A 24162-nucleotide genomic window follows, 5' to 3' on the forward strand; every position below is an offset into this window, starting at 1 on the left:
AACTCCTAGTCAGCAGAAGAAGTATTTGTTTGGGGGGGGGGGGGTCTGAAATTAAAAGTGAATACGCCCACTTTTAAAGGCCACAACTTTTTTTTTTTGTATCTTTTCTCCACCCACTTTAAAGTTTGCTTTTACAAATTTATTTTAGGAAACAGAAACCATATTGTTGGGGGCAACATTTGCTTAAAGTCTGATAACCCAGAACAACATGATATTAAGATTATAAGAGACCTGCAGCAAACCTGCCACTAAACGAAGAAACTGATGGAACATTGAAGCTATACACAGTGATGTAAGTTAAAGCGGTTGTTCACCTTTAAATGAACTGTTCGTATGATGCAGAGAGTGATATTCTGAGACAATGTGCAATTAGCTTTAATATTTTATTTATTTGTGGTTTTTGAGTTATTTAGCTTTTTATTCAGCAGCTCTCCAGTTTGTAATTTCAGCCATCTGTTGCTAAGGTCTAAATTCCCCATAGCAACCATGCACTGATTTGAATAAGAGACTAGAATATGAATGGGAGAGGCCTGAATAGAAAGATGAGTGGGTCAGTGACCCCCCTTTGAAAGCTGGAAAGAGTCAGAACAAATAAATTATGAAGACCAGTTGAAAACCTGCTTAGAATGAATCATTCTATAACATACTAAAAGTTCATTGAAAGGTGAACCACCCCTTTAATAAATGTATCACTGCAGATTACATTTACTTTATTGCAAACATTCTGATGCACATGCCCAAACTCTACTCCTCCCTATGGGGTCTGCAGCTGTTACAGGGGGAACGCAGGCTTAAAAAAAAAAATGCAGAGATTTCTGTAACCTTGTTGTGAGCCAGAGGGTCCCTGAATACACCAGTTCCCTCTCATATGTATAAATATAGATTAGAGTATGAATGCTTCGCTCAAGCCATACGATTATATTATAGTGGCTACAGCAGCTCCCACTATACATATACATACAAAGGAAGGGTCACTTTAGGAACACAATAAGCTATATACTCCCCATATAAAGGAAGCAAGATGGTAGCTCCCACCCATTGTTACATACTAGATGACGTGGAAGATCCATTTAAAGCGATTCTGTCATGATTTTTATGGTTTACTTTTTATCTCTAAATGACAATGTTTACATTGCAAATAATTCACTCTACCATTAAAAATTAATCTTGTACCAATGAATATATTTCTTTAGCTGTAATATTGGTGTGGAGGGGCCATCTCAGTGCTTTGTGCCTGATTCTGAGCTTTGAAAAGGAGCCAACACTTCAGGATGGAACTGCTTTGAGACAACTATTGTTTCTTCCCTTCTCACTGTACTTCAATACGACCCAAGTCGTACTCCCTATCCCCACCTAGTGGTAGACTCGAGAATAGCAGGGTTTTCCTGCTTTGGTGCTATTCTAATGTCTATAAATAGATGGGGCAATGGAGCACATTTAGCAATGCAAAGAAATCCTTCAGCAGAGGTGTCAGGTAGCTGCTTCTTGGTTGGCTGCCCATTGTTCTGTTGATAGTCTGCTGATTGGCTGCTGGGGAGGGGGTTGACATCACTCCAATTTGCAGTGTAGAAGTAAAGAGTGACTGAAGTTTATCAGAGCACAAGTCACATGGTTGGGGGCACCGGGGAAATGGACATCATCTCTAGCCCCATGCTTAACTGCTAGCTGCTGAGAAAGCCAAATATACCTCATCTAAAATCTCTCTAATTTGCCTCAGATGGGAATAAAATCCTTCAGACTCCAAGAGGCAATCGGACCAGTCCCTGGATCAACTTTATACTAAGGACAATTTTCAATAACCTTGCCATAAAGCCCACCCCTTCTATGGATCACCGGGGACCCTTGACTCCTTCAGAAGTTTAGTGAGGACTAAGGAGGAGGTTGAGCTGGGAAATCAGCAGTACTGATCCAAACAGGGACATTGTATTAAGGCAGTGATCCCCAACCAGTAGCTCGTTAGCAACATGTTGCTCTCCAACCCCTTGGATGTTGCTCTCAGTGTCCACAAAGCAGGGGCTTACATAAAAACTAAGTATAGTGCCAAGTAGAGCCTCCTGTAGGCTGCCAGCCCACATAAGGGCTACCAAATAGCCAATCACAGCCCTTATTTGGCACCCAAGGGACTTTTTCATGCTTGTGTTGCTCCCCAACTATTTTACATTTGAATGTGGCTCATGGGTAAAAAAGGTTGGGGACCCCTGTATTAAGGCATAGACTGAGCACGGTAAGGTCCAAGGTACCTGCTTAGAGAGAGAACTTACTTTTATGGGTTAAGTTACTAATTCATTGTAGGAAAGTTCATGTATTTCAAAATTTAAATAGGGAGCAGAGCAAACTGTACCACTACAGAGTGGGCACTGGAACGCTGGCTCATTAATTATATACAATGAAGAAAAGATCTAATTACATTTGCATAAAACTCATTTGGGGTTTTTAGGAATCACTACATCACAGTATAGCACCCAAGTAACCCCCTAGCCATAAAACTAGGTTAAATAGGGAAGAGAAACTGGATCCTGCGATGGCAAATGTTCACCACTTGAAATCAGGGAACCTCATTTTCTGCTGGATAATTAGTGACAACCCCTAAGCTTAGCTTCTCAACAGCTGCTCAGACCCCACTGAGCATGTGAGTGTCACAGACACTTTCCAAGATGGTGACCCCCCTCTGACAAGTTTGAAGTCCTGGATCATTGCTGCTAATGACAAGCTGACGGTCGCAGCACCGGCGTCATCTTTCAGGGTAGGGGAGCCCCCCGTAGTAGTGTTGCGGTAATTACCATCGCATCATCATATTAGCCATATGCATAATTAGCATACTCCTATAGGCTGTGAGTAACGAACATTCATATTGAATATTTTTTAGGGGGTTTGTCTCCTACCAGGGGGAGATTGTAGGTCTAATCACTTAAACAAAGGCACTGCTGAGATTCGAACTCAGGATCTCCTGTTTACTAGACAGGCGCTTTAAACATCTAAGCCACAGCTCCCCTGGTGTTTTGTCTGGGCTCCTAAAATGAAATGTTGCATGCCATATGCTAAACTAATAAACAAGCCTAGCCCTGTGATTGAAAAGCTCCTTTCTTGATCTTTCAGGATTCCCTGAGGTCTCACATGGTGCCAGGAGACTTGTGAATTGCTAATGTCATGCCGCTATATAAAAATGGCATCCTGTTCTCAGCCTCAAAACTATAGGCAGGTTAGTCTGACGTCAGTGGTAGGAAAACTTTTCGAAGGGGTGTTAAAGGATAAGATAATTGACTTCCTTGAGTTTGTGCCAGCATGGTTTTATGCATAACAGATCTTGCCAGAATAATATCATTGCCTTTTATAAGGGGCTGAGCAGGAACCTCGACTCGGGGATGGCAGTGGATGTGATCTACTCAGACTTTGCTATAGCATTTGATACAGTAACACACAGTAGCTTGCTGATAAAGGTAAGGAATATTGAAAAGTAATAATGAAAACTATTGGCAATAAATATGTTTGGCTCGAGGCCTAGTCATTCAGCACATGTTGAAAAGGAGTGTATACTGTCCCTTTTGGACATTTGCATACAGTTGCCCGGCTAGCTCAGTCGGTAGAGCATGAGACTCTTAATCTCAGGGTCGTGGGTTCGAGCCCCACGTTGGGCGCTTGCTTTTCGGTTACTCCAGTATCGCAATAAGACACACGTGGCCAAAGTCGCACCAATAATGTTGTACGAAATGAATGTTCGTACAATATTCCGTCCGTGTATGTAAGGAGATGAGCGACCAATATCGTCAGAAGACTTTGATATCGTTCGTCTAGTGGATCGGCCCAGACAGAAAATTTTCATCGGGCGCCTTTGAAGGCATACATAAGAAATACTCATGTACCCAATGGGGATTTGTCAGAATGAGCTATTTTCAAAAATGGACGGAACCCAGGGGTAAACCTGTTGTTTGAAAGAGGGATTTCGGCCTTGATGCCTAAAGTAGGCAGCTTTCTGGAGTGAAGATTTAAAAGTTTGGTAGCGCACTGCTGGGAGTTTCTGTACAAGTTATAAAGCTCTACAAAATTGTATGTGTCTGGCATCGGCACATTCATGCTTCATGGGACTTTACAAATCAGTTGCATTTTAGGGTGCGGGATGCAACACATTTCCGACATATAACGCTACATTATGAAAATATGATTTTTTGAAATTTGTTGGAAAGCCTATATCTTCTCTGGCAGATACCAGAGCATTCATTACAGGGGTGCTGTTTGATGTTCGCAGCACCGGCGCCATCTTTCAGGGTAGGGGGACCCCCCGTAGTAGTGTTGCGGTAATTACCATCGCATCATCATATTTGCCATATGCGTAATTAGCCTACTCCTATAGGCTGTGAGTAAGGAACATACATATTGAATATTTTTTAGGGGGGTTGTCTCCTACCAGGGGGAGATTGTAGGTCTAATCACTTAAACAAAGGCACTGCTGAGATTCGAACTCAGGATCTCCTGTTTACTAGACAGGCGCTTTAACCATCTAAGCCACAGCGCCCCTGGTTTTTAGTCTGGGCAGGTGGTACTCCTAGAATGAAATGTTGCATGCCATATGCTAAACTAATAAACAAGCTTAGCCCTGTGATTCCCAAACCTCCTTTCTTGATCTTTCAGGATTCCCTGAGGTCTGACATGGTGCCAGGAGACTTGCGAATTGCTAATGTGATGCCGCTATATAAAAATGGCATCCTGTTCTCAGCCTCAAAACTATAGGCAGGTTAGTCTGACGTCAGTGGTAGGAAAACTTTTCGAAGGGGTGTTAAAGGATAAGATAATTGACTTCCTTGAGTTTGTGCCAGCATGGTTTTATGCATAACAGATCTTGCCAGAATAATATCATTGCCTTTTATAAGGGGCTGAGCAGGAACCTCGACTCGGGGATGGCAGTGGATGTGATCTACTCAGACTTTGCTATAGCATTTGATACAGTAACACACAGTAGGTTGCTGATAAAGGTAAGGAATATTGAAAAGTAATAATGAAAACTATTGGCAATAAGTATGTTTGGCTCGAGGCCTAGTCATTCAGCACATGTTGAAAAGGAGTGTATACTGTCCCTTTTGGACATTTTGCATACAGTTGCCCGGCTAGCTCAGTCGGTAGAGCATGAGACTCTTAATCTCAGGGTCGTGGGTTCGAGCCCCACGTTGGGCGCTTGCTTTTCGGTTACTCCAGTATCGCAATAAGACACACGTGGCCAAAGTCGCACCAATAATGTTGTACGAAATGAATGTTCGTACAATATTCCGTCCGTGTATGTAAGGAGATGAGCGACCAATATCCTCAGAAGACTTTGATATCGTTCGTCTAGTGGATCGGCCCAGACAGATAATTTTCATCGGGCGCCTTTGAAGGCATACATAAGAAATACTCATGTACCCAATGGGGATTTGTCAGAATGAGCTATTTTCAAAAATGGACGGAACCCAGGGGTAAACCTGTTGTTTGAAAGAGGGATTTCGGCCTTGATGCCTAAAATAGGCAGCTTTCTGGAGTGAAGATTTAAAAGTTTGGTAGCGCACTGCTGGGAGTTTCTGTACAAGTCATAAAGCTCTACAAAATTGTATGTGTCTGGCATCGGTACATTCATGCTTCATGGGACTTTACAAATCAGTTGCATTTTAGGGTGCGGGATGCAACACATTTCCGACATATAACGCTACATTATGAAAATATGATTTTTTGAAATTTGTTGGAAAGCCTATATCTTGTCCGGCAGATACCAGAGCATTCATTACAGGGGTGCTGTTTGATGGTCGCAGCACCAGCGTCCTCTTTCAGGGTAGGGGGGATCCCCATAGTAGTGTTGCAGTAATTACCGTTGCATCACCATATTTGCCATATGCGCAATTAGCATACTCCTATAGGCTGTGAGTAAGGAACATACATATTGAATAGTTTTTTAGGGGGTTTGTCTCGTACCAGGGAGAGATTGTAGGTCTAATCACTTAAACAAAGGCACTGCTGAGATTTGAACTCAGGATCTCCTGTTTACAAGACAGGCGCTTTAACCAACTAAGCCACAGCGCCCCTGGTGTTTTATCTGGACAGGTGGTACTCCTAAAATTAAATGTCGCATGCCATATGCTAAACTAATAAACAAGCTTAGCCCTGTGATTGAAAAGCTCCTTTCTTGATCTTTCAGGATTCCCTGAGGTCTGACATGGTGCCAGGAGACTTGTGAATTGCTAATGTCATGCCGCTATATAAAAATGGCATCCTGTTCTCAGCCTCAAAACTATAGGCAGGTTAGTCTGACGTCAGTGGTAGGAAAACTTTTCGAAGGGGTGTTAAAGGATAAAATAATTGACTTCCTTGAGTTTGTGCCAGCATGGTTTTATGCATAACAGATCTTGCCAGAATAATATCATTGCCTTTTATAAGGGGCTGAGCAGGAACCTCGACTCGGGGATGGCAGTGGATGTGATCTACTCAGACTTTGCTATAGCATTTGATACAGTAACACACAGTAGGTTGCTGATAAAGGTAAGGAATATTGAAAAGTAATAATGAAAACTATTGGCAATAAGTATGTTTGGCTCGAGGCCTAGTCATTCAGCACATGTTGAAAAGGAGTGTATACTGTCCCTTTTGGACGTTTGCATACAGTTGCCCGGCTAGCTCAGTCGGTAGAGCATGAGGGGCGCTGTGGCTTAGTTGGTTAAAGCGCCTGTCTTGTAAACAGGAGATCCTGAGTTCAAATCTCAGCAGTGCCTTTGTTTAAGTGATTAGACCTACAATCTCCCCCTGGTAGGAGACAACCCCCTTAAAAATATTCAATATGTATGTTCCTTACTCACAGCCTATAGGAGTATGTTAATTGCGCATATGGCAAATATGATTATGCGATGGTTATTACCGCAACACTACTACGGGGGGCTCCCCTACCCTTTAAGATGACGCTGGTGCTGCGACCATCAAACAGCACCCCTGTAATGAATGCTCTGGTATCTGCTGGACTAGATATAGGCTTTCCAACAAATTTCAAAAAATCATATTTTCATAATGTAGCGTTATATGTCGGAAATGTGTTGCATCCCGCACCCTAAAATGCAACTGATTTGTAAAGTCCCATGAAGCATGAATGTACCGATGCCAGACACATACAATTTTGTAGAGCTTTATAACTTGTACATAAACTCCCAGCAATGCGCTACCAAACTTTTAAATCTTCACTCCAGTAGGTTGCTGATAAAGGTAAGGAATATTGAAAAGTAATAATGAAAACTATTGGCAATAAGTATGTTTGGCTCGAGGCCTAGTCATTCAGCACATGTTGAAAAGGAGTGTATACTGTCCCTTTTGGACATTTGCATACAGTTGCCCGGCTAGCTCAGTCGGTAGAGCATGAGACTCTTAATCTCAGGGTCGTGGGTTCGAGCCCCACGTTGGGTGCTTGCTTTTCGGTTACTCCAGTATCGCAATAAGACACACGTGGCCAAAGTCGCACCAATAATGTTGTACGAAATGAATGTTCGTACAATATTCCGTCCGTGTATGTAAGGAGGTGAGCGACCAATATCTTCAGAAGACTTTGATATCGTTCGTCTAGTGGATCGGCCCAGACAGAAAATTTTCATCGGGCGCCTTGTGCAATAAGTTCACTATATAAAATATGGCATTTTTAGGGTTTAGTTCTCCTTTAAGAACATTGTTGGTACTTGCTCATAAAGTAGGAAAAATGAATTCTGATTTGTATGAAGTTTTGCTCATGCAAGCCCCAAGACGTCCATATTTATATATTTTACCAAAGATTCATAAGAGTTTGGTTCAACCCCCTGAGAGACCTATTATATCTGCCACTAATTCTAATTCTACCCAACCAGTTGCTCAATATTTCGATTTTATGTTACGGCCCTTTGTTTTGCTCACGTCATTTGAATTTTTGGAAAAACTGAAATCTATTGATATCCTTAAAGGGGATGTCCTGGTTACTATGGATATAACAACCCTATTCACCGATCAGGGAAAGAAAGTTATTCATAAGATCCTGGATACCAATTTTCATGATCATGATCTAGTCGTGTTTTTGTATAGTATATTATGTTTTGTGTTGGAGAGAAGCTATTTTAAATTCAAAGGTACCTTTTATAGACAAATACAAGGCACGGCGATGGGCAGTAACGTAACCTTTTCATGTCAGATTAAGAGACTACGTCTATTTATCAGTCTGAATTCATGGATAAAATTAAAGTATATTTTCGCTACATCGATGACACTTTTCTTATTTGGCAGGGTGATGCCAGTTTGTCAGTTCCTTGAACAGCAGGGAAAGCACAATTCACTTTGAGATTTCATTTTTGGATGGGTTAGTGGGCAAACAACAAAGTACATTGAACACTAGAGTTTAGAGATTACAGATAGTAACACATTGTTACTTGCTAAAAGCTTCCATCTACCTGCATTTCTCAAAGCTCTCCCTACCTTTTTCACAATTACTTAAGGTCCGGAGAATGAAGCGGCCCTTACCCAAGGTCTGAATGACATGGCTATTTGTTTTATTGATAGACAGCTGTGGTGGAGAAAGCTAAAACTAAGGTGGGAACATAGTCCCAAAATTTAGGGACACATAAGTCAGAGACCAGTTTTTGTATCCAGATATACTACTGCCAGCAGATATATTAAGCATATAATACAGAAACATTGGCATGTCTTACAAGATTTTTTTTTGTATCATCTTTGAGGTTGATGGGCATTGAGCAAATCCCAAATGGTGCCATTGGTTGGAATACCCTCTTGGTGTGCAAAGAAGCCAAATGGATGTTTCGGCTTCAAACTAGGTTTCCATTGGGTCTTGATGATTTTAGCTTGGAATGCTTTTTTGATATTAGATGATTTCTTCAATCATTTGATTATTGCTATGTGTTGGAGATTTAATGCTTATTGAATTGATCATGGTGTGAGCCGTTAAGACCCTTGGTAGGATGTTTAAATTAGGATGCACTGAATCCACTATTTTGGATTTGGCCGAATCCTTAGTGAAAGATTCGGCCGAATACCAAACCGAATACTAATTTGCATATGCTAATTAGGGGCGGCAATGGAAAAAGTGAAAATACATGTGGAACACTTGTGGTTTCCCTTTGTGATCCTAATTTGCATTAGGATATTGCCAGGCACAAGGATTTGGCCAAATCTGAATCCTGCCGAAAAAGGCCGAATACTGGATTCGGTGCATCCCTAGTTTAAATTTCTTTGGATTTTAGATGATCTTAAAATTTCTTAAAAAAAAAAAGTTTCTAATATAGAGTTAACTCTATCCTTTTTATTGTTTTGAAGGGTAGATAGACCTCCTATTTGATCATATGGATCCATATGATCACGATTAGTGGTGAATATATATATCTTACCACAAGGGATTGATATGAACTCAAACCATTTGGTTACTATCCCATACAATGGTGGATAATCCCGGATTTGATGTAACATAGTAACATAGAAACTTCGTTTCAAATAAGACACATGTCCATCAAGTTTAACCTTTTTACTCCTTAAACCTGCCTAACTGCCAGTTGATCCAGAGGAACTAATCCGAACACCTCTCCAATTTGCCTCAGAAAGGGAAATATTCCTTCTTGACTCCAAGACGCAATGGGACCAGTCACTGGATCAACTTGTACTGTGAGCTATCTCAGTGCTGGACCAAGCTGACTGGGCGCCCTAGGCAACCCAGCCAGCCACTGCGCTTCCCTCCATGCTCGTGTGCGTGCGCTCCTCTCCGTGCGTGCACCCCCCCATCCAGCATGCGTACACATGAGGTGAGCTCGGCAAGGGAGAGGGAGGGCAGGGGAGAGAGAGGGGAAAAAGCTAGAGGGGAGGGGGAGAGAGCTGGTAGGGAATGGAGAGGGACCACGAACATGGACTAGGGGTATGCAGAAGACTGGTACCTGCCCAATGCCCCCCTTTCGTTGCACCCTAGGCAGGTGCCTCTTCTGCCTACCCCTAGTTCCGGCCCTGAGATATCTTCTATATCCCTGTATTCCCTCACTTGCTAAACACCATCCAACCCCTTCTTATACCTATCTAATGTATCAGCCTGTACGTCTTTTATATATTTATTCTTATTCTTACTAATCTACTATAATTTTACAGGGCGTGTTGGTAACTACTGGTGAATATTATGGAACATTCTAATTTTTATATGTATATTGTATGTGGCAATCATAATGTGAGAAATACTTTTCTGCCGAAATTGCCGTGATATAAATAAAATCTGGACTTTATAGTTTATGCATGTAAGCAGTACAAGTGGATATATTGGTTATCATGGCCACCAACTCTTTGGAATGGACTTTGAATAAAGTAAAATGCACATGTAGGCTGATGTTTCCATGGTTATCCAACGCGAAAATGAAGGACTGTGTAGCATTTCGCTATCAAGAAGTCATGAGAAGACATCATTTCTGGATTATGTGATTTTTACGGTGAGTTCTGCGGTAGAGAAGGTTCAGGATTTGGCGCCCTTTCAAGACTTCTTGGGGGTATATATTCTTGTTTGGACTACTTGTTTCCTGCATTTTTGCATGTGCTCCTGACTAAGACCCCATTTCTAGTGGTTGAAATGCGTTGGTTTTATTGCATTTTAGGGTGCGGGATACAATACATTTCCGAAATACAATGCTACATTATGAAAATATGATTTTTTGAAATTTGTTAGGAAGCCTATATCTTGTCCGACAGTAAGCGCAAAAGAAGGGCAGGTTCTAGTAGTATGTACCTACATATGTCGTCAAACTGAGTTTGACAGGTGCCCCTCCCCCAATGGGTGTGGTTACCGGCCATAATGGGTTGTAGCTAAGTTTGAGCTGGTCTTCGGGACCTGATATAGCCACGCCCACTGTGGCAAAGCATTCCCCTCCCACTGCACAGCCGCCATTTTGTGAAATGAAGCCTCCATTTTGTATAATACTCATAAACCCTAGCTGTGAGCTCCACCATATGGTTATGTTTAATATTACCAGATCCATATGTGGTCACTGAGTAACTGCGTGGGCCATCATGTGGGTATAGCTATATTTGCAGCAGAATACCCAAAAAAGACATGTCCAGACATGACTTTTGGTATTTGTATGGAGCATATGTCTAAATATGACTTATAAATAAATAAAGCACCACATACATATTGTAATAAAGCATAACATATTTTTATTTAAAAAACAAGAAAAAAGAAATAAAATACACTCTATACATAATGTGAAATATGCATTGAAATATATAAAAAAAAAACTGATTTGGAGATCCAAATAATATATATTGAGAAAAATACAGCTCTACACAAGATTATATCCAGCTATAAATATACATAGATAGATATTTAGTATTTCAACCAGATTGAAGTAGAGAGCCAGTGCGTTTTTCAGGCAACATTTATCTATGTTTTTATAACTTTTCGCCACTTTTTAAAGGAATACCGTCATGGGAAAACATGTTTTTTTCAAAACACATCAGTTAATGTCCAAAAGTAGTATGTTCCTACATATGTCGTCAAACTGAGTTTGACAGGTGCCCCTCCCCCAATGAGTGTGGTTACCGGCCATAATGGGTGGAGCTAAGTTTGAGCTGGTCTTCGGGACCTGATATAGCCACGCCCACTGTGGCAAAGCATTCCCCGCCCACTGCACAGCCGCCATTTTGTGAAATGAAGCCTCCATTTTGTATAATACTCATAAACCCTAGCTGTGAGCTCCACCAATATTACCAGATCCATATGTGGTTACTGAGTAACTGCGTGGGCCATCATGTGGGTATAGCTATATTTGCAGCAGAATACCCAAAAAAGACATGTCCAGACATGACTTTTGGTATTTGTATGGAGCATATGTCTAAATATGACTTATAAATAAATAAAGCACCGCATACATATTGTAATAAAGCATAACATATTTTTATTTAAAAAAAAGAAAAAAGAAATAAAATACACTCTATACATAATGTGAAATATGCATTGAAATATATACAAAAAAAAAACTGATTTGGAAATCCAAATAATATATATTGAGAAAAACACAGCTCTACACAAGATTATATCCAGCTATAAATATACATAGATAGATATTTAGTATTTCAACCAGATTGAAGTAGAGAGCCAGTGCGTTTTTCAGGCAACATTTATCTATGTTTTTATAACTTTTCGCCACTTTTTAAAGGAATACCGTCATGGGAAAACATGTTTTTTTCAAAACACATCAGTTAATGTCCAAAAGTAGTATGTTCCTACATATGTCGTCAAACTGAGTTTGACAGGTGCCCCTCCCCCAATGGGTGTGGTTACCGGCCATAATGGGTGGAGCTAAGTTTGAGCTGGTCTTCGGGACCTGATATAGCCACGCCCACTGTGGCAAAGCATTCCCCGCCCACTGCACAGCTGCCATTTTGTGAAATGAAGCCTCCATTTTGTATAATACTCATAAACCCTAGCTGTGAGCTCCACCATATGGTTATGTTTAATATTACCAGATCCATATGTGGTCACTGAGTAACTGCGTGGGCCATCATGTGGGTATAGCTATATGTGCAGCAGAATACCCAAAAAAGACATGTCCAGACATGACTTTTGGTATTTGTATGGAGCATATGTCTAAATATGACTTATAAATAAATAAAGCACCACATACATATTGTAATAAAGCATAACATATTTTTATTTAAAAAAAAAGAAAAAAGAAATAAAATACACTCTATACATAATGTGAAATATGCATTGAAATATATACAAAAAAAAAAAACTGATTTGGAAATCCAAATAATATATGGAGAAAAACACAGCTCTACACAAGATTATATCCAGCTATAAATATACATAGATAGATATTTAGTATTTCAACCAGATTGAAGTAGAGAGCCAGTGCGTTTTTCAAGCAACATTTATCTATGTCTTTATAACTTTTTGCCACTTTTTAAAGGAATACCGTCATGGGAAAACATGTTTTTTTCAAAACACATCAGTTAATGTCCAAAAGTAGTATGTTCCTAAATATGTCGTCAAACTGAGTTTGACATGTGCCCCTCCCCCAATGGGTGTGGTTACCGGCCATAATGGGTGGAGCTAAGTTTGAGCTGGTCTTCGGGACCTGATATAGCCACGCCCACTGTGGCAAAGCATTCCCCGCCCACTGCACAGCCGCCATTTTGTGAAATGAAGCCTCCATTTTGTATAATACTCATAAACCCTAGCTGTGAGCTCCACCATATGGTTATGTTTAATATTACCAGATCCATATGTGGTCACTGAGTAACTGCGTGGGCCATCATGTGGGTATAGCTATATTTGCAGCAGAATACCCAAAAGAGACATGTCCAGACATGACTTTTGGTATTTGTAGGGAGCATATGTCTAAATATGACTTATAAATAAATAAAGCACCACATACATATTGTAATAAAGCATAACATATTTTTATTTAAAAAAAAGAAAAAAGAAATAAAATACACTCTATACATAATGTGAAATATGCATTGAAATATATACAAAAAGAAAACTGATTTGGAAATCCAAATAATATATATTGAGAAAAACACAGCTTTACACAAGATTATATCCAGCTATAAATATACATAGATAGCTATTTAGTATTTCAACCAAATTGAAGTAGAGAGCCAGTGCGTTTTTCAGGCAACATTTATCTTTTTTTTTATAACTTTTCACCACTTTTTAAAGGAATACCGTCATGGGAAAACATGTTTTTTTCAAAACACATCAGTTAATGTCCAAAAGTAGTATGTTCCTACATATGTTGTCAAACTGAGTTTGACAGGTGCCCCTCCCCCAATGGGTGTGGGTTACCGGCCATAATGGGTGGAGCTAAGTTTGAGCTGGTCTTCGGGACCTGATATAGCCACGCCCACTGTGGCAAAGCATTCCCCGCCCACTGCACAGCCGCCATTTTGTGAAATGAAGCCTCCATTTTGTATAATACTCATAAACCCTAGCTGTGAGCTCCACCATATGGTTATGTTTAATATTACCAGATCCATATGTGGTCACTGAGTAACTGCGTGGGCCATCATGTGGGTATAGCTATATTTGCAGCAGAATACCCAAAAAAGACATGTCCAGACATGACTTTTGGTATTTGTAGGGAGCATATGTCTAAATATGACTTATAAATAAATAAAGCACCACATACATATTGTAATAAAGCATAACATATTTTTATTTAAAAAAAAAGAAAAAAGAAATAAAATACACTCTATACATAATGTGAAATATGCATTGAAATATATACAAAAAAAAACTGATTTGGAAATCCAAATAATATATATTGAGAAAAACACAGCTCTACACAAGATTATATCCAGCTATAAATATACATAGATAGATATTTAGTATTTCAACCAGATTGAAGTAGAGAGCCAGTGTGTTTTTCAGGCAACATTTATCTATGTTTTTATAACTTTTCGCCACTTTTTAAAGGAATACCGTCATGGGAAAACATGTTTTTTTCAAAACACATCAGTTAATAGTGCTACTCCAGCATAATTCTGCACTGAAATCCAATTCTCAAAAGAGCAAACAGATTTTTTTATATTTCATTTTTAAATCTGACATGGGGCTAGACATTTTGTAAGTTTCCCAGCTGCCCCCAGTTGATCAAGTCATCCGACGCTGTACACAGAATGACCCTTCCCCATCTAAGCACATGTCTACTGTAAACATGTTTATTTTCTATGAATAAAAAAGAATGACCCTTCTCTGATTCGCCTTAGCATTCATTAACATTTTTAAAGTATGCCAATTACACCTCAAGCATGTAGACATGTTATCAGCCTGTGGAAAAAATAGCTAATGATCCAACAGATTTGAAATCACCTCTTTTTAGAGTTTTGCTTTTTAGGTATTTATACTATGGGCAGTTCTGGAGGAAATAAACCTGTTCTTAACCTTAAATTATCGGGGGTTGCAGAACATAAATCTACCAGTAAATAGCCATATGGCCAGGGCCAGATTTACATAGTGGACGCCCCTAGGCCCAATGCCGTTCGTCACCCGTGCCCCCCTTTATTCATGCATATTTTCACAATCGGGACCTGAGCAAAGTGGACTGGGCATGGAAAATTTACAAAATTATTGTATCTTCTGCGCATCCCCAGTGTTTTTAAACCAATGTGGGTGTGGTTAGGAAGCATGCCGCCCCCTAAAATCCTGCCGCCATAGGCCCGGGCCTTGTTGGCCTCTCCACAAATCCGGGCCTGCATATGGCCTACCTGTATTATCCTCAAAAGCCTCTAAAAAGAAATGTGTTTTACCAGGGTACATCTGTCTAGCCAGAGTCGTAATCTTCACTCCTCTGCTCCTCACTACATTTCTTCTCTTGTCTCACTATATGTTCCTGGTCATCTTCTCCGCTCTTCTCAGAGCCACCTTCTCTTCAAACCATCCACATCCACTGCCACCTCTCGTCTCAAACCCTTCTTTCTTGCTGCTCCTTACCTCTGGAACTCCATCCCTGAATTCCTCCGTAACGAATCCTCTCTTAATCTCTTCAAGAAAAAACTAAGAGTCTACGTTTTGGACGACTAGAACATTAGCCTAGTGCTGTTCCTACTGAATATGCCTTTACTTGTGCACTTTTTCATCTCCAATTTGTGTCTGTATGTTAGCCTCCACTTAGACTGTAAGCTCTATGGGGCAGGGACCTCCTTCCCACTATGTCTCTTACCACATAGCACTTAAGCTCTTTGTCATATGATTCTGTATATATTTATTATGTGAATTGTCTCCCCCATGTACACTTTTATATATATATTGTACTTTTATGCACTGTACAGCGCTGCGGCTCCTTAACAGCACTTTACAAATAAAGTTATATATACATACATGCATCACGCGGATTCTTAAAAAAGCACCATATATTTGGTGTTTAAATTTATGGTTCGGCTCTTTTTTCCTTGGCAAAATAAGTATATTTTGTACAAGGAACATGATGCTGAGATTTCTGTGGTGTACATATTTGGTAAATGCTTTTTCAAGATCAAAGTTTTCACTAGCAGCCTCCATGAGATCATCAACAATAGTCAGATTAACTTTTTCAGGGGGGAATAGGTCATCATCATTAAAGCTATTTGGTAATCCTTCTATAAAACGCACATTTGGTATTTTCTGTTACAACTCGTCATAAAATGATTGGCAGCATGCATAAAACCAAACAATATTATCAGGCCTGTGCGATAACACTATTTCCTGAATTAGAAGGGCCGGCCAGTATACATGAAAAAGGATTTTGCAGTCTAGTGTTCATAGCTACTGAAACCAAAAGCGATACTTTGATAACCCTCTGTCAGTCGTCGTTTATCATACACACATTTTTGTGTTTTCTGCAGCGTCCGAGTCTCTATTTGCCAGCACTTTTTGTTTCTAACTATACTGTCCTGACGGACCACAATCTTTTTCTGATGTTGAGGGTTTGAGTTTTCTGGGTAGTCTGATACCAGATCCTTTAGGCTGTCAAAGTTTATCAACTGGATATTATTAGCATTAAGTGTGATGCCTTTAACCTTTAGACAAGTCTTACCAGTCGATAACTTATATCCGTAGGTTTTAGGTCCACCCGATACAAATTCAGTAATGTAAGTGGCAGTAGGTAACTCACTAGTCAGTTCCCCTAGATAGTCACCAAGTGGCGGATTCCAGTCACCGTCCTTGCTTACAAAAATAACCGAGTCAGTGTCGTGATATAGACAGCGTTCTTTCAGACTGTCCAAAAGATTGTATAATTCAAGCCTGGCGTATGCTGTGGTAAAACAAGCAATAAATATGTTTGTGTTGCGTGAAAGAGTTTGACATTCTTTTGCATACTTCCAATTAACCATTGCCGTGTTATCATCTAAAAAATCTAATGATGACACTTCGTACTGAGATAGAAATGCGTACTTAAAGAGATCATCTGGATTAGTGACGATGCTAGTTGTAGGTAGATTCGATTTTTGACCAAATTTACCCCACAGAGAATTTAGAAACAGTTTAGCTATTTGTCTTTTTGCTTGGTTGGGTGCTATATGTTCTCTGCGTAATAACACCCCCTCCTTATCCAAATAATCATCAACGTACCTCTGTTTTTTCTCATCATCTGTACACCAACTGGGGTAGCCTGAGGCTTCTTGTTTATCACGGAGATGTATTTTAATGTAGTCGGTAAAGAGATTGTTAGTACTTGATTGAAAATGCCAAATTTCAAAGATTTTACCAAGTTTATAACCCATATCTAAGGCCTTCTGAATTTCAACGGTGCACCACGTCCCTGTTAATGCCCGTTCAGCATCCGTGTGACAGCAGTCCATATCTTGATGGGTAGAGGCACAAGTATGGCACAATGGAAACATTCGTTTTCCATTCATCTTTACAGGCAGGACAGGAAAAAACAAGTCTTTAGGGGGATATATTTGTAATTTAGCGATGCCAAAGTAAGAATCAAAAGGCTTAAAATTTTCAAATATAATTGTTGGATGACCAATTGGATATATTTTTGTTTTATTCACATAGGGATACAGACTGGTGAAATCGTAATAGTGAATGCGTTCACCGGGGGCCACTTTGTGGTAGAGCTTTATAGCATTTGTGCGGCCACCATAGAGGGCATCACGGGGTGACAAAGGTTGTGGAAACTTTTTTTCTTGAATGAATGCCTGTAGGTCCTTGTCAGATTCCAACATAGCATGCCATTCATGTTCCCAGAGTTCACGGACCTCAAAGCCCTCTGTTTTTAAAAACATTGTCTTGATTTGAGTTTTGTGGTTCAGTTGACTGAAATAAGTGCCAGTTACCCGATTAAAGTCATTTTCACAATAACAAACACGGCATCCATGGTAAAAGCAACCTTGAAATTCAAAAGCTATACGTTTGCCATTAACCAAAGCATAACCGTCCAGCCAGTATTTACCAACATTTTCTTCACCACCTTTTAAGGCGTGTTGTATAGAGATACCCTCTTTGTGCGCAATGTACATCAACCACTGTATTGCCGGTGTTGAGAAACGTTTATGTTTCTTATTGTAATTGTCAGGGGGTAAGATTGCAATACAGTTTTCGGGTAAAAACTTTAACCTGTACATTGCCATACACACAGAGGCTAAGGTGGTGTACTCAAAAGGGTCGATTGTGTAGGTAATTACCTTCGGCTCATCATTTAAGTTGTATTTAGTGATGTTTATAATGTTTTCTCTATAGCGGGCACAAGCCTCCTTCAGAATGTTAACATCCTGAATGCAGTATTTTTTAAGTTCTAATTGGAAATCAAATTTACTGTTGCGGTTTTGCTCGTACCAAGTCATGAATTCAGCCTTCTCATCAGGCATCATATAATCAGCCCCATAAAATTCTATGGCTGGCATGGCACCTATATAGCCCTGATTTTCAGTCGTGTTAAAATAATGTGGAAAGAAGCCTTTACTTCCACTCTGTACACCTAATGCTGCAGGTAATTTACTAAGTCTCATGGGTAGGAAATTTAAAGAATCTATAAATCTAATACCCAAGTCAGCCACTGTAACGTACAACAATTTACCACCCTGAGATAGTAGGTCTATTTGAATACACTCTTTTAGTAATTGTTTAACCACAAAGTATGAGTCATACCGACCACCATTGTGGGCTATGAACGTGTAGCCACTAAATTTTTTTTCCACAAATGTAATGACAAAGTCATTCAGACACGTAGAACCCTGAAATTCCCAATGTTTTTCTCCATTCAATGTTAAGGCATATATATAATTTGGTATGTGCACGCCTGTCTCTTGCATACACTCAAAATCATAAAATATATATTTATCAGAGGGATCATGTTTAGGTTTGATACGTCTCAGATAGCAAGTATGGCCATCATAAGTTTCAATGTTCTCATTACATACCCGACATTTAAGACCCCCACATTTAGTGTGGTTGTTGGCAACAACAAAACGCCCACATGAATCACAATAAATTTTAGTTTCACACTGTAATTTGCCCGATTGAGCAAGCATCTTGTGATGGTTTAAACACTCATTAGAGCGACAAAATGCATAACAGCTGGGGCATCTAGAAATCTCAGAAGTCTCACCACATTCATGCCTGAGACATGCTCTACAAAAATGACGGCAAGTATGTTGATTTTTGTGGGTAAACGGAGTGTGACAGTAAACACAGAAGTATGGGTACCCTAGAAAAGAATTAATTTGTTTGATACCATAATAATGCTGGCCTTCATGATATATAAATACGATCTTTTCTCTACAAGGTTCAGGAGTCTGGAAAACTTGCCATGAACCGTGATTGTGGTAATACACCTTAATTGTAATGTTTAGGTGTTTCTCAAAAGCGGGAATATCACTAAAACTAACTAAGTGATCATCAGGGATACCCAATGATTTATGGATTTCACGGGCCTTTTCCAGAATTACACTGTCGGACGTGTCTTTCTCTGCTAAAAGAGCACAGATACTACCAGCTAGGCATAAATTGTTGTTGTCATTATTTAAATCAAATAACCAACGACTTTTCCTGGCTATAATACGACTATAGGGTGTCGACCTAATGCGCCGTCTATTTATTACACCCCCTTCTCTGTTTTTCACAACCGTTACAACAAGTCTTAAAGATCCATTGCCAATAAGACCAGCATTGCTCTGCAGCAAATTTGCTGTATCATTTAAAAAGGACTCAGCATTTAAGCTGTCTTTAGATCTTTTGATTGAATACAGTGGTTTGTTGAGGCCGTCACTATCCAGTCTTAACTGAACCAAATCATTATGGCCTATGTCAGGCATCATTTCGTTTAATAAACCTTGGATACCCCCCTGTACAGACTGAACAGCATCCTTAAATGATGATACTTTCTCTAGATTTACAAATCTAAAGTGGTTGTAATATACAGTGGAATTAAATTTAGGATGTTGCTTTCGATATTGATTGATGCGTTCCAAAAATACGGATTCTGTACCGTCATTATGGTAGTTCAGCGTTTCAGCCTGTACAGGTCTTTCATTATTTGAGTTGTGGCTAGTGTTTTGGTGTACAGCATGTGAGACGGATAAATGTGACTGCGGTATTTCATCGGCAACAATGTTAGATGTCTCAATAGGTATTGGCATGTCCGTATCGATACGATGTGTAGCTGAGGTTATTGTAGGTCCTGTAACACTCTGATGAGCCACACAACACTGTTTTTTAGCCAGCCTTTTTGATGACAACATCTTTATAGCTTTTTTTACAACTTTAGTCCGCCGATTTACATTATGTCTCAGATGCGATCTACTGACTCGTTTATTTTTTAAACCCTGACCAGTCTTAAGTCTCAGACCTCTACGGAAAACCTTGCTTGATGCTGTATACATGTTTTTAAGACCTAAAGCTGCAGCAGCCTTCATTTTTTCATCAGTCAGTGTCACTAAACATTGAAATTCAGCCAACACGGTATCAGTAACAGATCTTAAATCATACCAAAATCTACACTGTTTTAAAAGCCACAGTAGTAAATCTCTAGCATGATCAGTGGGCACAGGGTTACATGCACTGGTACTTAGCGCTAAATTTGAAACGGTATCATAAGGGAGAAGTTGCAGTCCGTAACCAAATATTTTGTTTGTAATATAAAGTTTATTACTCAGTGGGATCCCTTTGGTTAATATTTCATCTTTACAGGATGATCCCAATAAAATAGCAATTTCTGTTATAGCCTGCTGAACTTATTCTCTTAGCTTATACCAGAAATCAGTTTCATATGTATACTATGTTTACCAATTATCCGATCTGTTATCGTACTTGACTATGAGGTCGTTATTGAAGCCCTAGAATCTAAAGTATGTTTTACACAGTTTTTTAGACCAGCCATTCAATGTTTTACACACTAAAGGCCGTTTTACCCTAGGAAAACTGTTATTACTTTGCTGCACAGGACACTGATGTTTTGGTTTTATGTTTGCTGACTCACCAGATACAGAATCATCAATATCCAGCGATGTTTGTCTGTTGCGCTGATTCGTATGGTCTACATATAATGGAGACAGTGTCTCGATCTCATCAATTTGAGATGTGCAGATGGTTGTTGAGTGGGAGCTTGATTTGGTGCTGTAAAAACAAACAATGAAGCAATAAACATACGACTTATATCCATTATATACATACATTCTAAATATTATTTCTACATACCAGTGTCTTGAGGATCTAGGAATTGTGTTATGGATATATTAGTTGTTTCAGGATAGTTGCTAACATCGGCTGAATGAGTTGTGGTTACTTGAGTGGTACTGTCGTTTTGGTCCTTTTTGAACTCTGTAATTATGCAGCACGCCTTTTTGTTAAGGATAACTTTGATACTGCAGTAAAAATACATCATAAAATGATAATATATAGGAATTATTGTGATTACCGCATATAGTTTAAAAAAAAAAAAAAAAAAAAAATTATATATATATATATATATATATATATATATATATATATATATATATATATATATATATATATATATATATATATATATATATATATATATATATATATATATATATATATATATATATATATATATATATATATATATATATTTATTTATTTAACTCACCAAATGATGGTTTGGCACATTTACTGGTTTCTAAAGTTATATTGTTATTGATCGATGAACCAAAAGAGTTATGGACATCAGCCGCCACACGAAACACGTTTTTACAGCTGTTTTCTGGTGTGTCTATAGCAATAATGATAACATTTACACACAAAGTAAGAACTATGTCAACTGTGTCCATGATTTTACAACTATACAAAGTAATCTTAGCATTATAACTTAAACAATCATTCAAATGAATAAATACAATAAACAAAACATTTCTAGATATTTAAGTTAAAATGCAATTAAAATCACTAGTTCTTTAAACTCTCCATATAATGAAATAAACACTTACATAGCTGTACATCATCAGCGAGCGTAAGAAGTAAACGGTAACCATGATTTTACAAATGTACAAAGTAAGCTTAGCATTATAACTTAAACAGTAACGTAACTAGAGGGTGGCGGGCCCTGGTGCCTGACCCGCAGCCAGGCTCCCCACCCCCCTCCATACATTTTAGTGGTGCATGGGCCCCCTCGCACTCCCTGCTCCCCCGGTAGTTCCGCCACTGAACTTAAACAATCAATCAAATGAATAATTACAATAAACATTTATATCTATTTAACGTTAAAAATAAATTAAAATGACTAGTTCTGTAAACTCTCTATATAATGAAATCTACACTTACATAGCTGTACATCACTAACGAGCTGATCACCTCGGTTATGATCCACCATCTGAACAGTGCGAGTCTGTAGCGACACAATAATTTCAATTATTTGTAACTTAAATCAAATGTCATTTCCAGTTCCAATAAGGTTACTATTGTTCTTAACATTTATACTATACAGATCTTCATGACACACTTAATAAAAAAAAAACAAAAACAAAGCCAAATAACATGTAAAATCCATACTTTAACTTTGACATGTCACAAACTTCCTTTCTAGGCTCCATCGTAAGTGAAATGTCTTCTTAGACTGTTACTGTAGATATACTGAATCGATTCCACAAATGCCATTTATATTTATAACTACTATCTCAAACAACCTTAGCTATAATCACAGATGGTGACCCATTGGCAGCATTCAAAAAGCTGTACTGGTGGCCTGTGTTTAGCCAGTTGTCACTTCTTTGTATACCTGAAATGTCCTGAAATGTCCTTTACACTTATTAGCTACATTTAGACAAAATCCAATGTCATTATTTATTAAATTAGACCTGAGTCATGGTGGCCTGTGTTTAGACATTAAGGGGTAGATTTATCAAAGGTCGAGGTGAATTTTCGAAGTTAAAAGCTTTGAATGTCGAGCTTTTTTGTGAACTTTGACTAGGGAATAGTCCAAATTTGATTTGGATTTCAAAAAAAACTTCGAAATTCGAATAAAAAACTGCTGTACAGTGTATATCTCTGGGTACAGTAACTAATTGAAATATTATAAAACAATGAAAGTTACACTTACTTTTCATATTTTGCTTTGGCTCTTTGGGGTTGTCTTTTGGATGTGCTCTCTTGCCAGTACTTTTTCTTGATCTTGCGGCGTTTTTTTTTCTTTTTTAAATAAAAAAAAAGTTTTTTTCTTAAAGTATTATTTGTATTTTCCTGATCACAGGAAAAAATTGTATTCTGTCTACTTGTGTTTTCTGTTCCTTTTCACCGTCCCCTGCTCCCCAGCACTGAGGTAGGAATGACTGCCAAGCCAAATACTAATTCCTGTATTCTTAGGGAGAGAGAGCGTGGCTGAGATTGAGTGACTGTGTGGGTATGTGGACTCACTTCACTACAAATTGGGGGTTATATACACCACTGAGCCTCGCTCTGTGTATGTGCCCTTTTTTTTAAAAGATGACACATCTTGACTCACATCCTTTCCATTGAAAAAAAAAAAATTCTTACCAAAAACCCCTCCTTCCTAAAAGTTACATTTCCATGGGGCGCATGCATTAAACACTGACACATTCAACTGCAATCTGCCTGAATGTCTGGGTTATTCTCTCTTTAAAGGAGAAGGAAACCCTAAAAATGAATATGACTAGAAATTCCATGTTTTCTATAGTGAACTTATTGCACGTGGCTAAAGTTTGAGCTTGTCAATAGCAGCAATGATCCAGGACTTCAAACTTGTCACAGGGGGTCACCATCTTGGAAAGTGTCTGTGACACTCACATGCTCAGTGGGCTCTGATTGGCTGTTGAGAAGCTAAGCTTAGGGCTCGTCACTAATTATCCAACAGAAAATGAGCTTCCCTGGCTGTAATATAAGCTGATGCTACAGGTTTGCTGATTATTAAATTCTGATGCTAATTGCACTGGTTTCTGTGCTGCCATGTAGTAATTATGTGTATTAATTACTAATCAGCCTTATATTGTGACATTTCTATTCTATGTGTACTGTATATTGTGAGTGGCTCCCTAAGCTCAGTAAGTGACAGCAGCACAGAGCATGTGAATCAGTGAATCAGCAGAAAAGAAGATGGGGAGCTACTGGGGCATTTTTGGAGACACAGATCTTTACTGCTAAAGGGCTGTGGTTGCCTTCGGCTGGTACAGAAGCACAAAACATCATGTACAACATTTCTAGCTACTTCTTTAGTTTAATTTTCTTGTTCTTAAAGATGTAAGTCAGAGAGAGAG

General features: G+C 39.0%; 1 protein-coding gene and 6 non-coding genes across 10 annotated transcripts; 4 read left to right on the top strand and 3 right to left on the bottom strand.

Annotated features, from left to right (window-relative positions):
* The first annotated feature begins 3562 nt into the window (after positions 1–3562).
* trnak-cuu lies at positions 3563–3635 on the top strand. The gene has a single exon. It is a non-coding gene; the product is annotated as a tRNA-Lys (tRNA).
* An 801-nt stretch (positions 3636–4436) lies between these two features.
* On the bottom strand, positions 4437–4510 carry trnat-agu. The gene has a single exon. It is a non-coding gene; the product is annotated as a tRNA-Thr (tRNA).
* A 583-nt stretch (positions 4511–5093) lies between these two features.
* Positions 5094–5166, top strand: trnak-cuu. Its single transcript has one exon. It is a non-coding gene; the product is annotated as a tRNA-Lys (tRNA).
* An 802-nt stretch (positions 5167–5968) lies between these two features.
* On the bottom strand, positions 5969–6042 carry trnat-ugu. The gene has a single exon. It is a non-coding gene; the product is annotated as a tRNA-Thr (tRNA).
* A 612-nt stretch (positions 6043–6654) lies between these two features.
* Positions 6655–6728, top strand: trnat-ugu. The gene has a single exon. It is a non-coding gene; the product is annotated as a tRNA-Thr (tRNA).
* Positions 6729–7334: 606 nt separating this feature from the next.
* Positions 7335–7407, top strand: trnak-cuu. The gene has a single exon. It is a non-coding gene; the product is annotated as a tRNA-Lys (tRNA).
* An 8354-nt stretch (positions 7408–15761) lies between these two features.
* Positions 15762–23594, bottom strand: LOC108711758. 4 transcript variants are annotated; one of them, XM_018253783.2, is made up of 5 exons: positions 22992–23594; positions 22217–22280; positions 21546–21668; positions 21131–21253; positions 15762–21049 (listed from the first exon to the last, which is right to left on the bottom strand). In XM_018253783.2, exon 5 carries the CDS (start codon positions 20347–20349, stop codon positions 16240–16242), a length of 4110 nt encoding a protein of 1369 aa, XP_018109272.1. In that variant the 5' UTR covers positions 20350–21049; positions 21131–21253; positions 21546–21668; positions 22217–22280; positions 22992–23594; the 3' UTR covers positions 15762–16239. The 4 variants fall into 4 exon arrangements, with proteins under 4 accessions (XP_018109272.1, XP_018109271.1, XP_018109274.1 ...); XM_018253782.2 differs by having other exon boundaries at positions 21131–21297; XM_018253785.2 differs by lacking the exon at positions 21546–21668.
* Between the last annotated feature and the right edge of the window lie 568 nt (positions 23595–24162).

This window comes from Xenopus laevis, chromosome 3L (genome assembly GCF_017654675.1).
Source record: "Xenopus laevis strain J_2021 chromosome 3L, Xenopus_laevis_v10.1, whole genome shotgun sequence".
NCBI lineage: Eukaryota > Metazoa > Chordata > Amphibia > Anura > Pipidae > Xenopus > Xenopus laevis.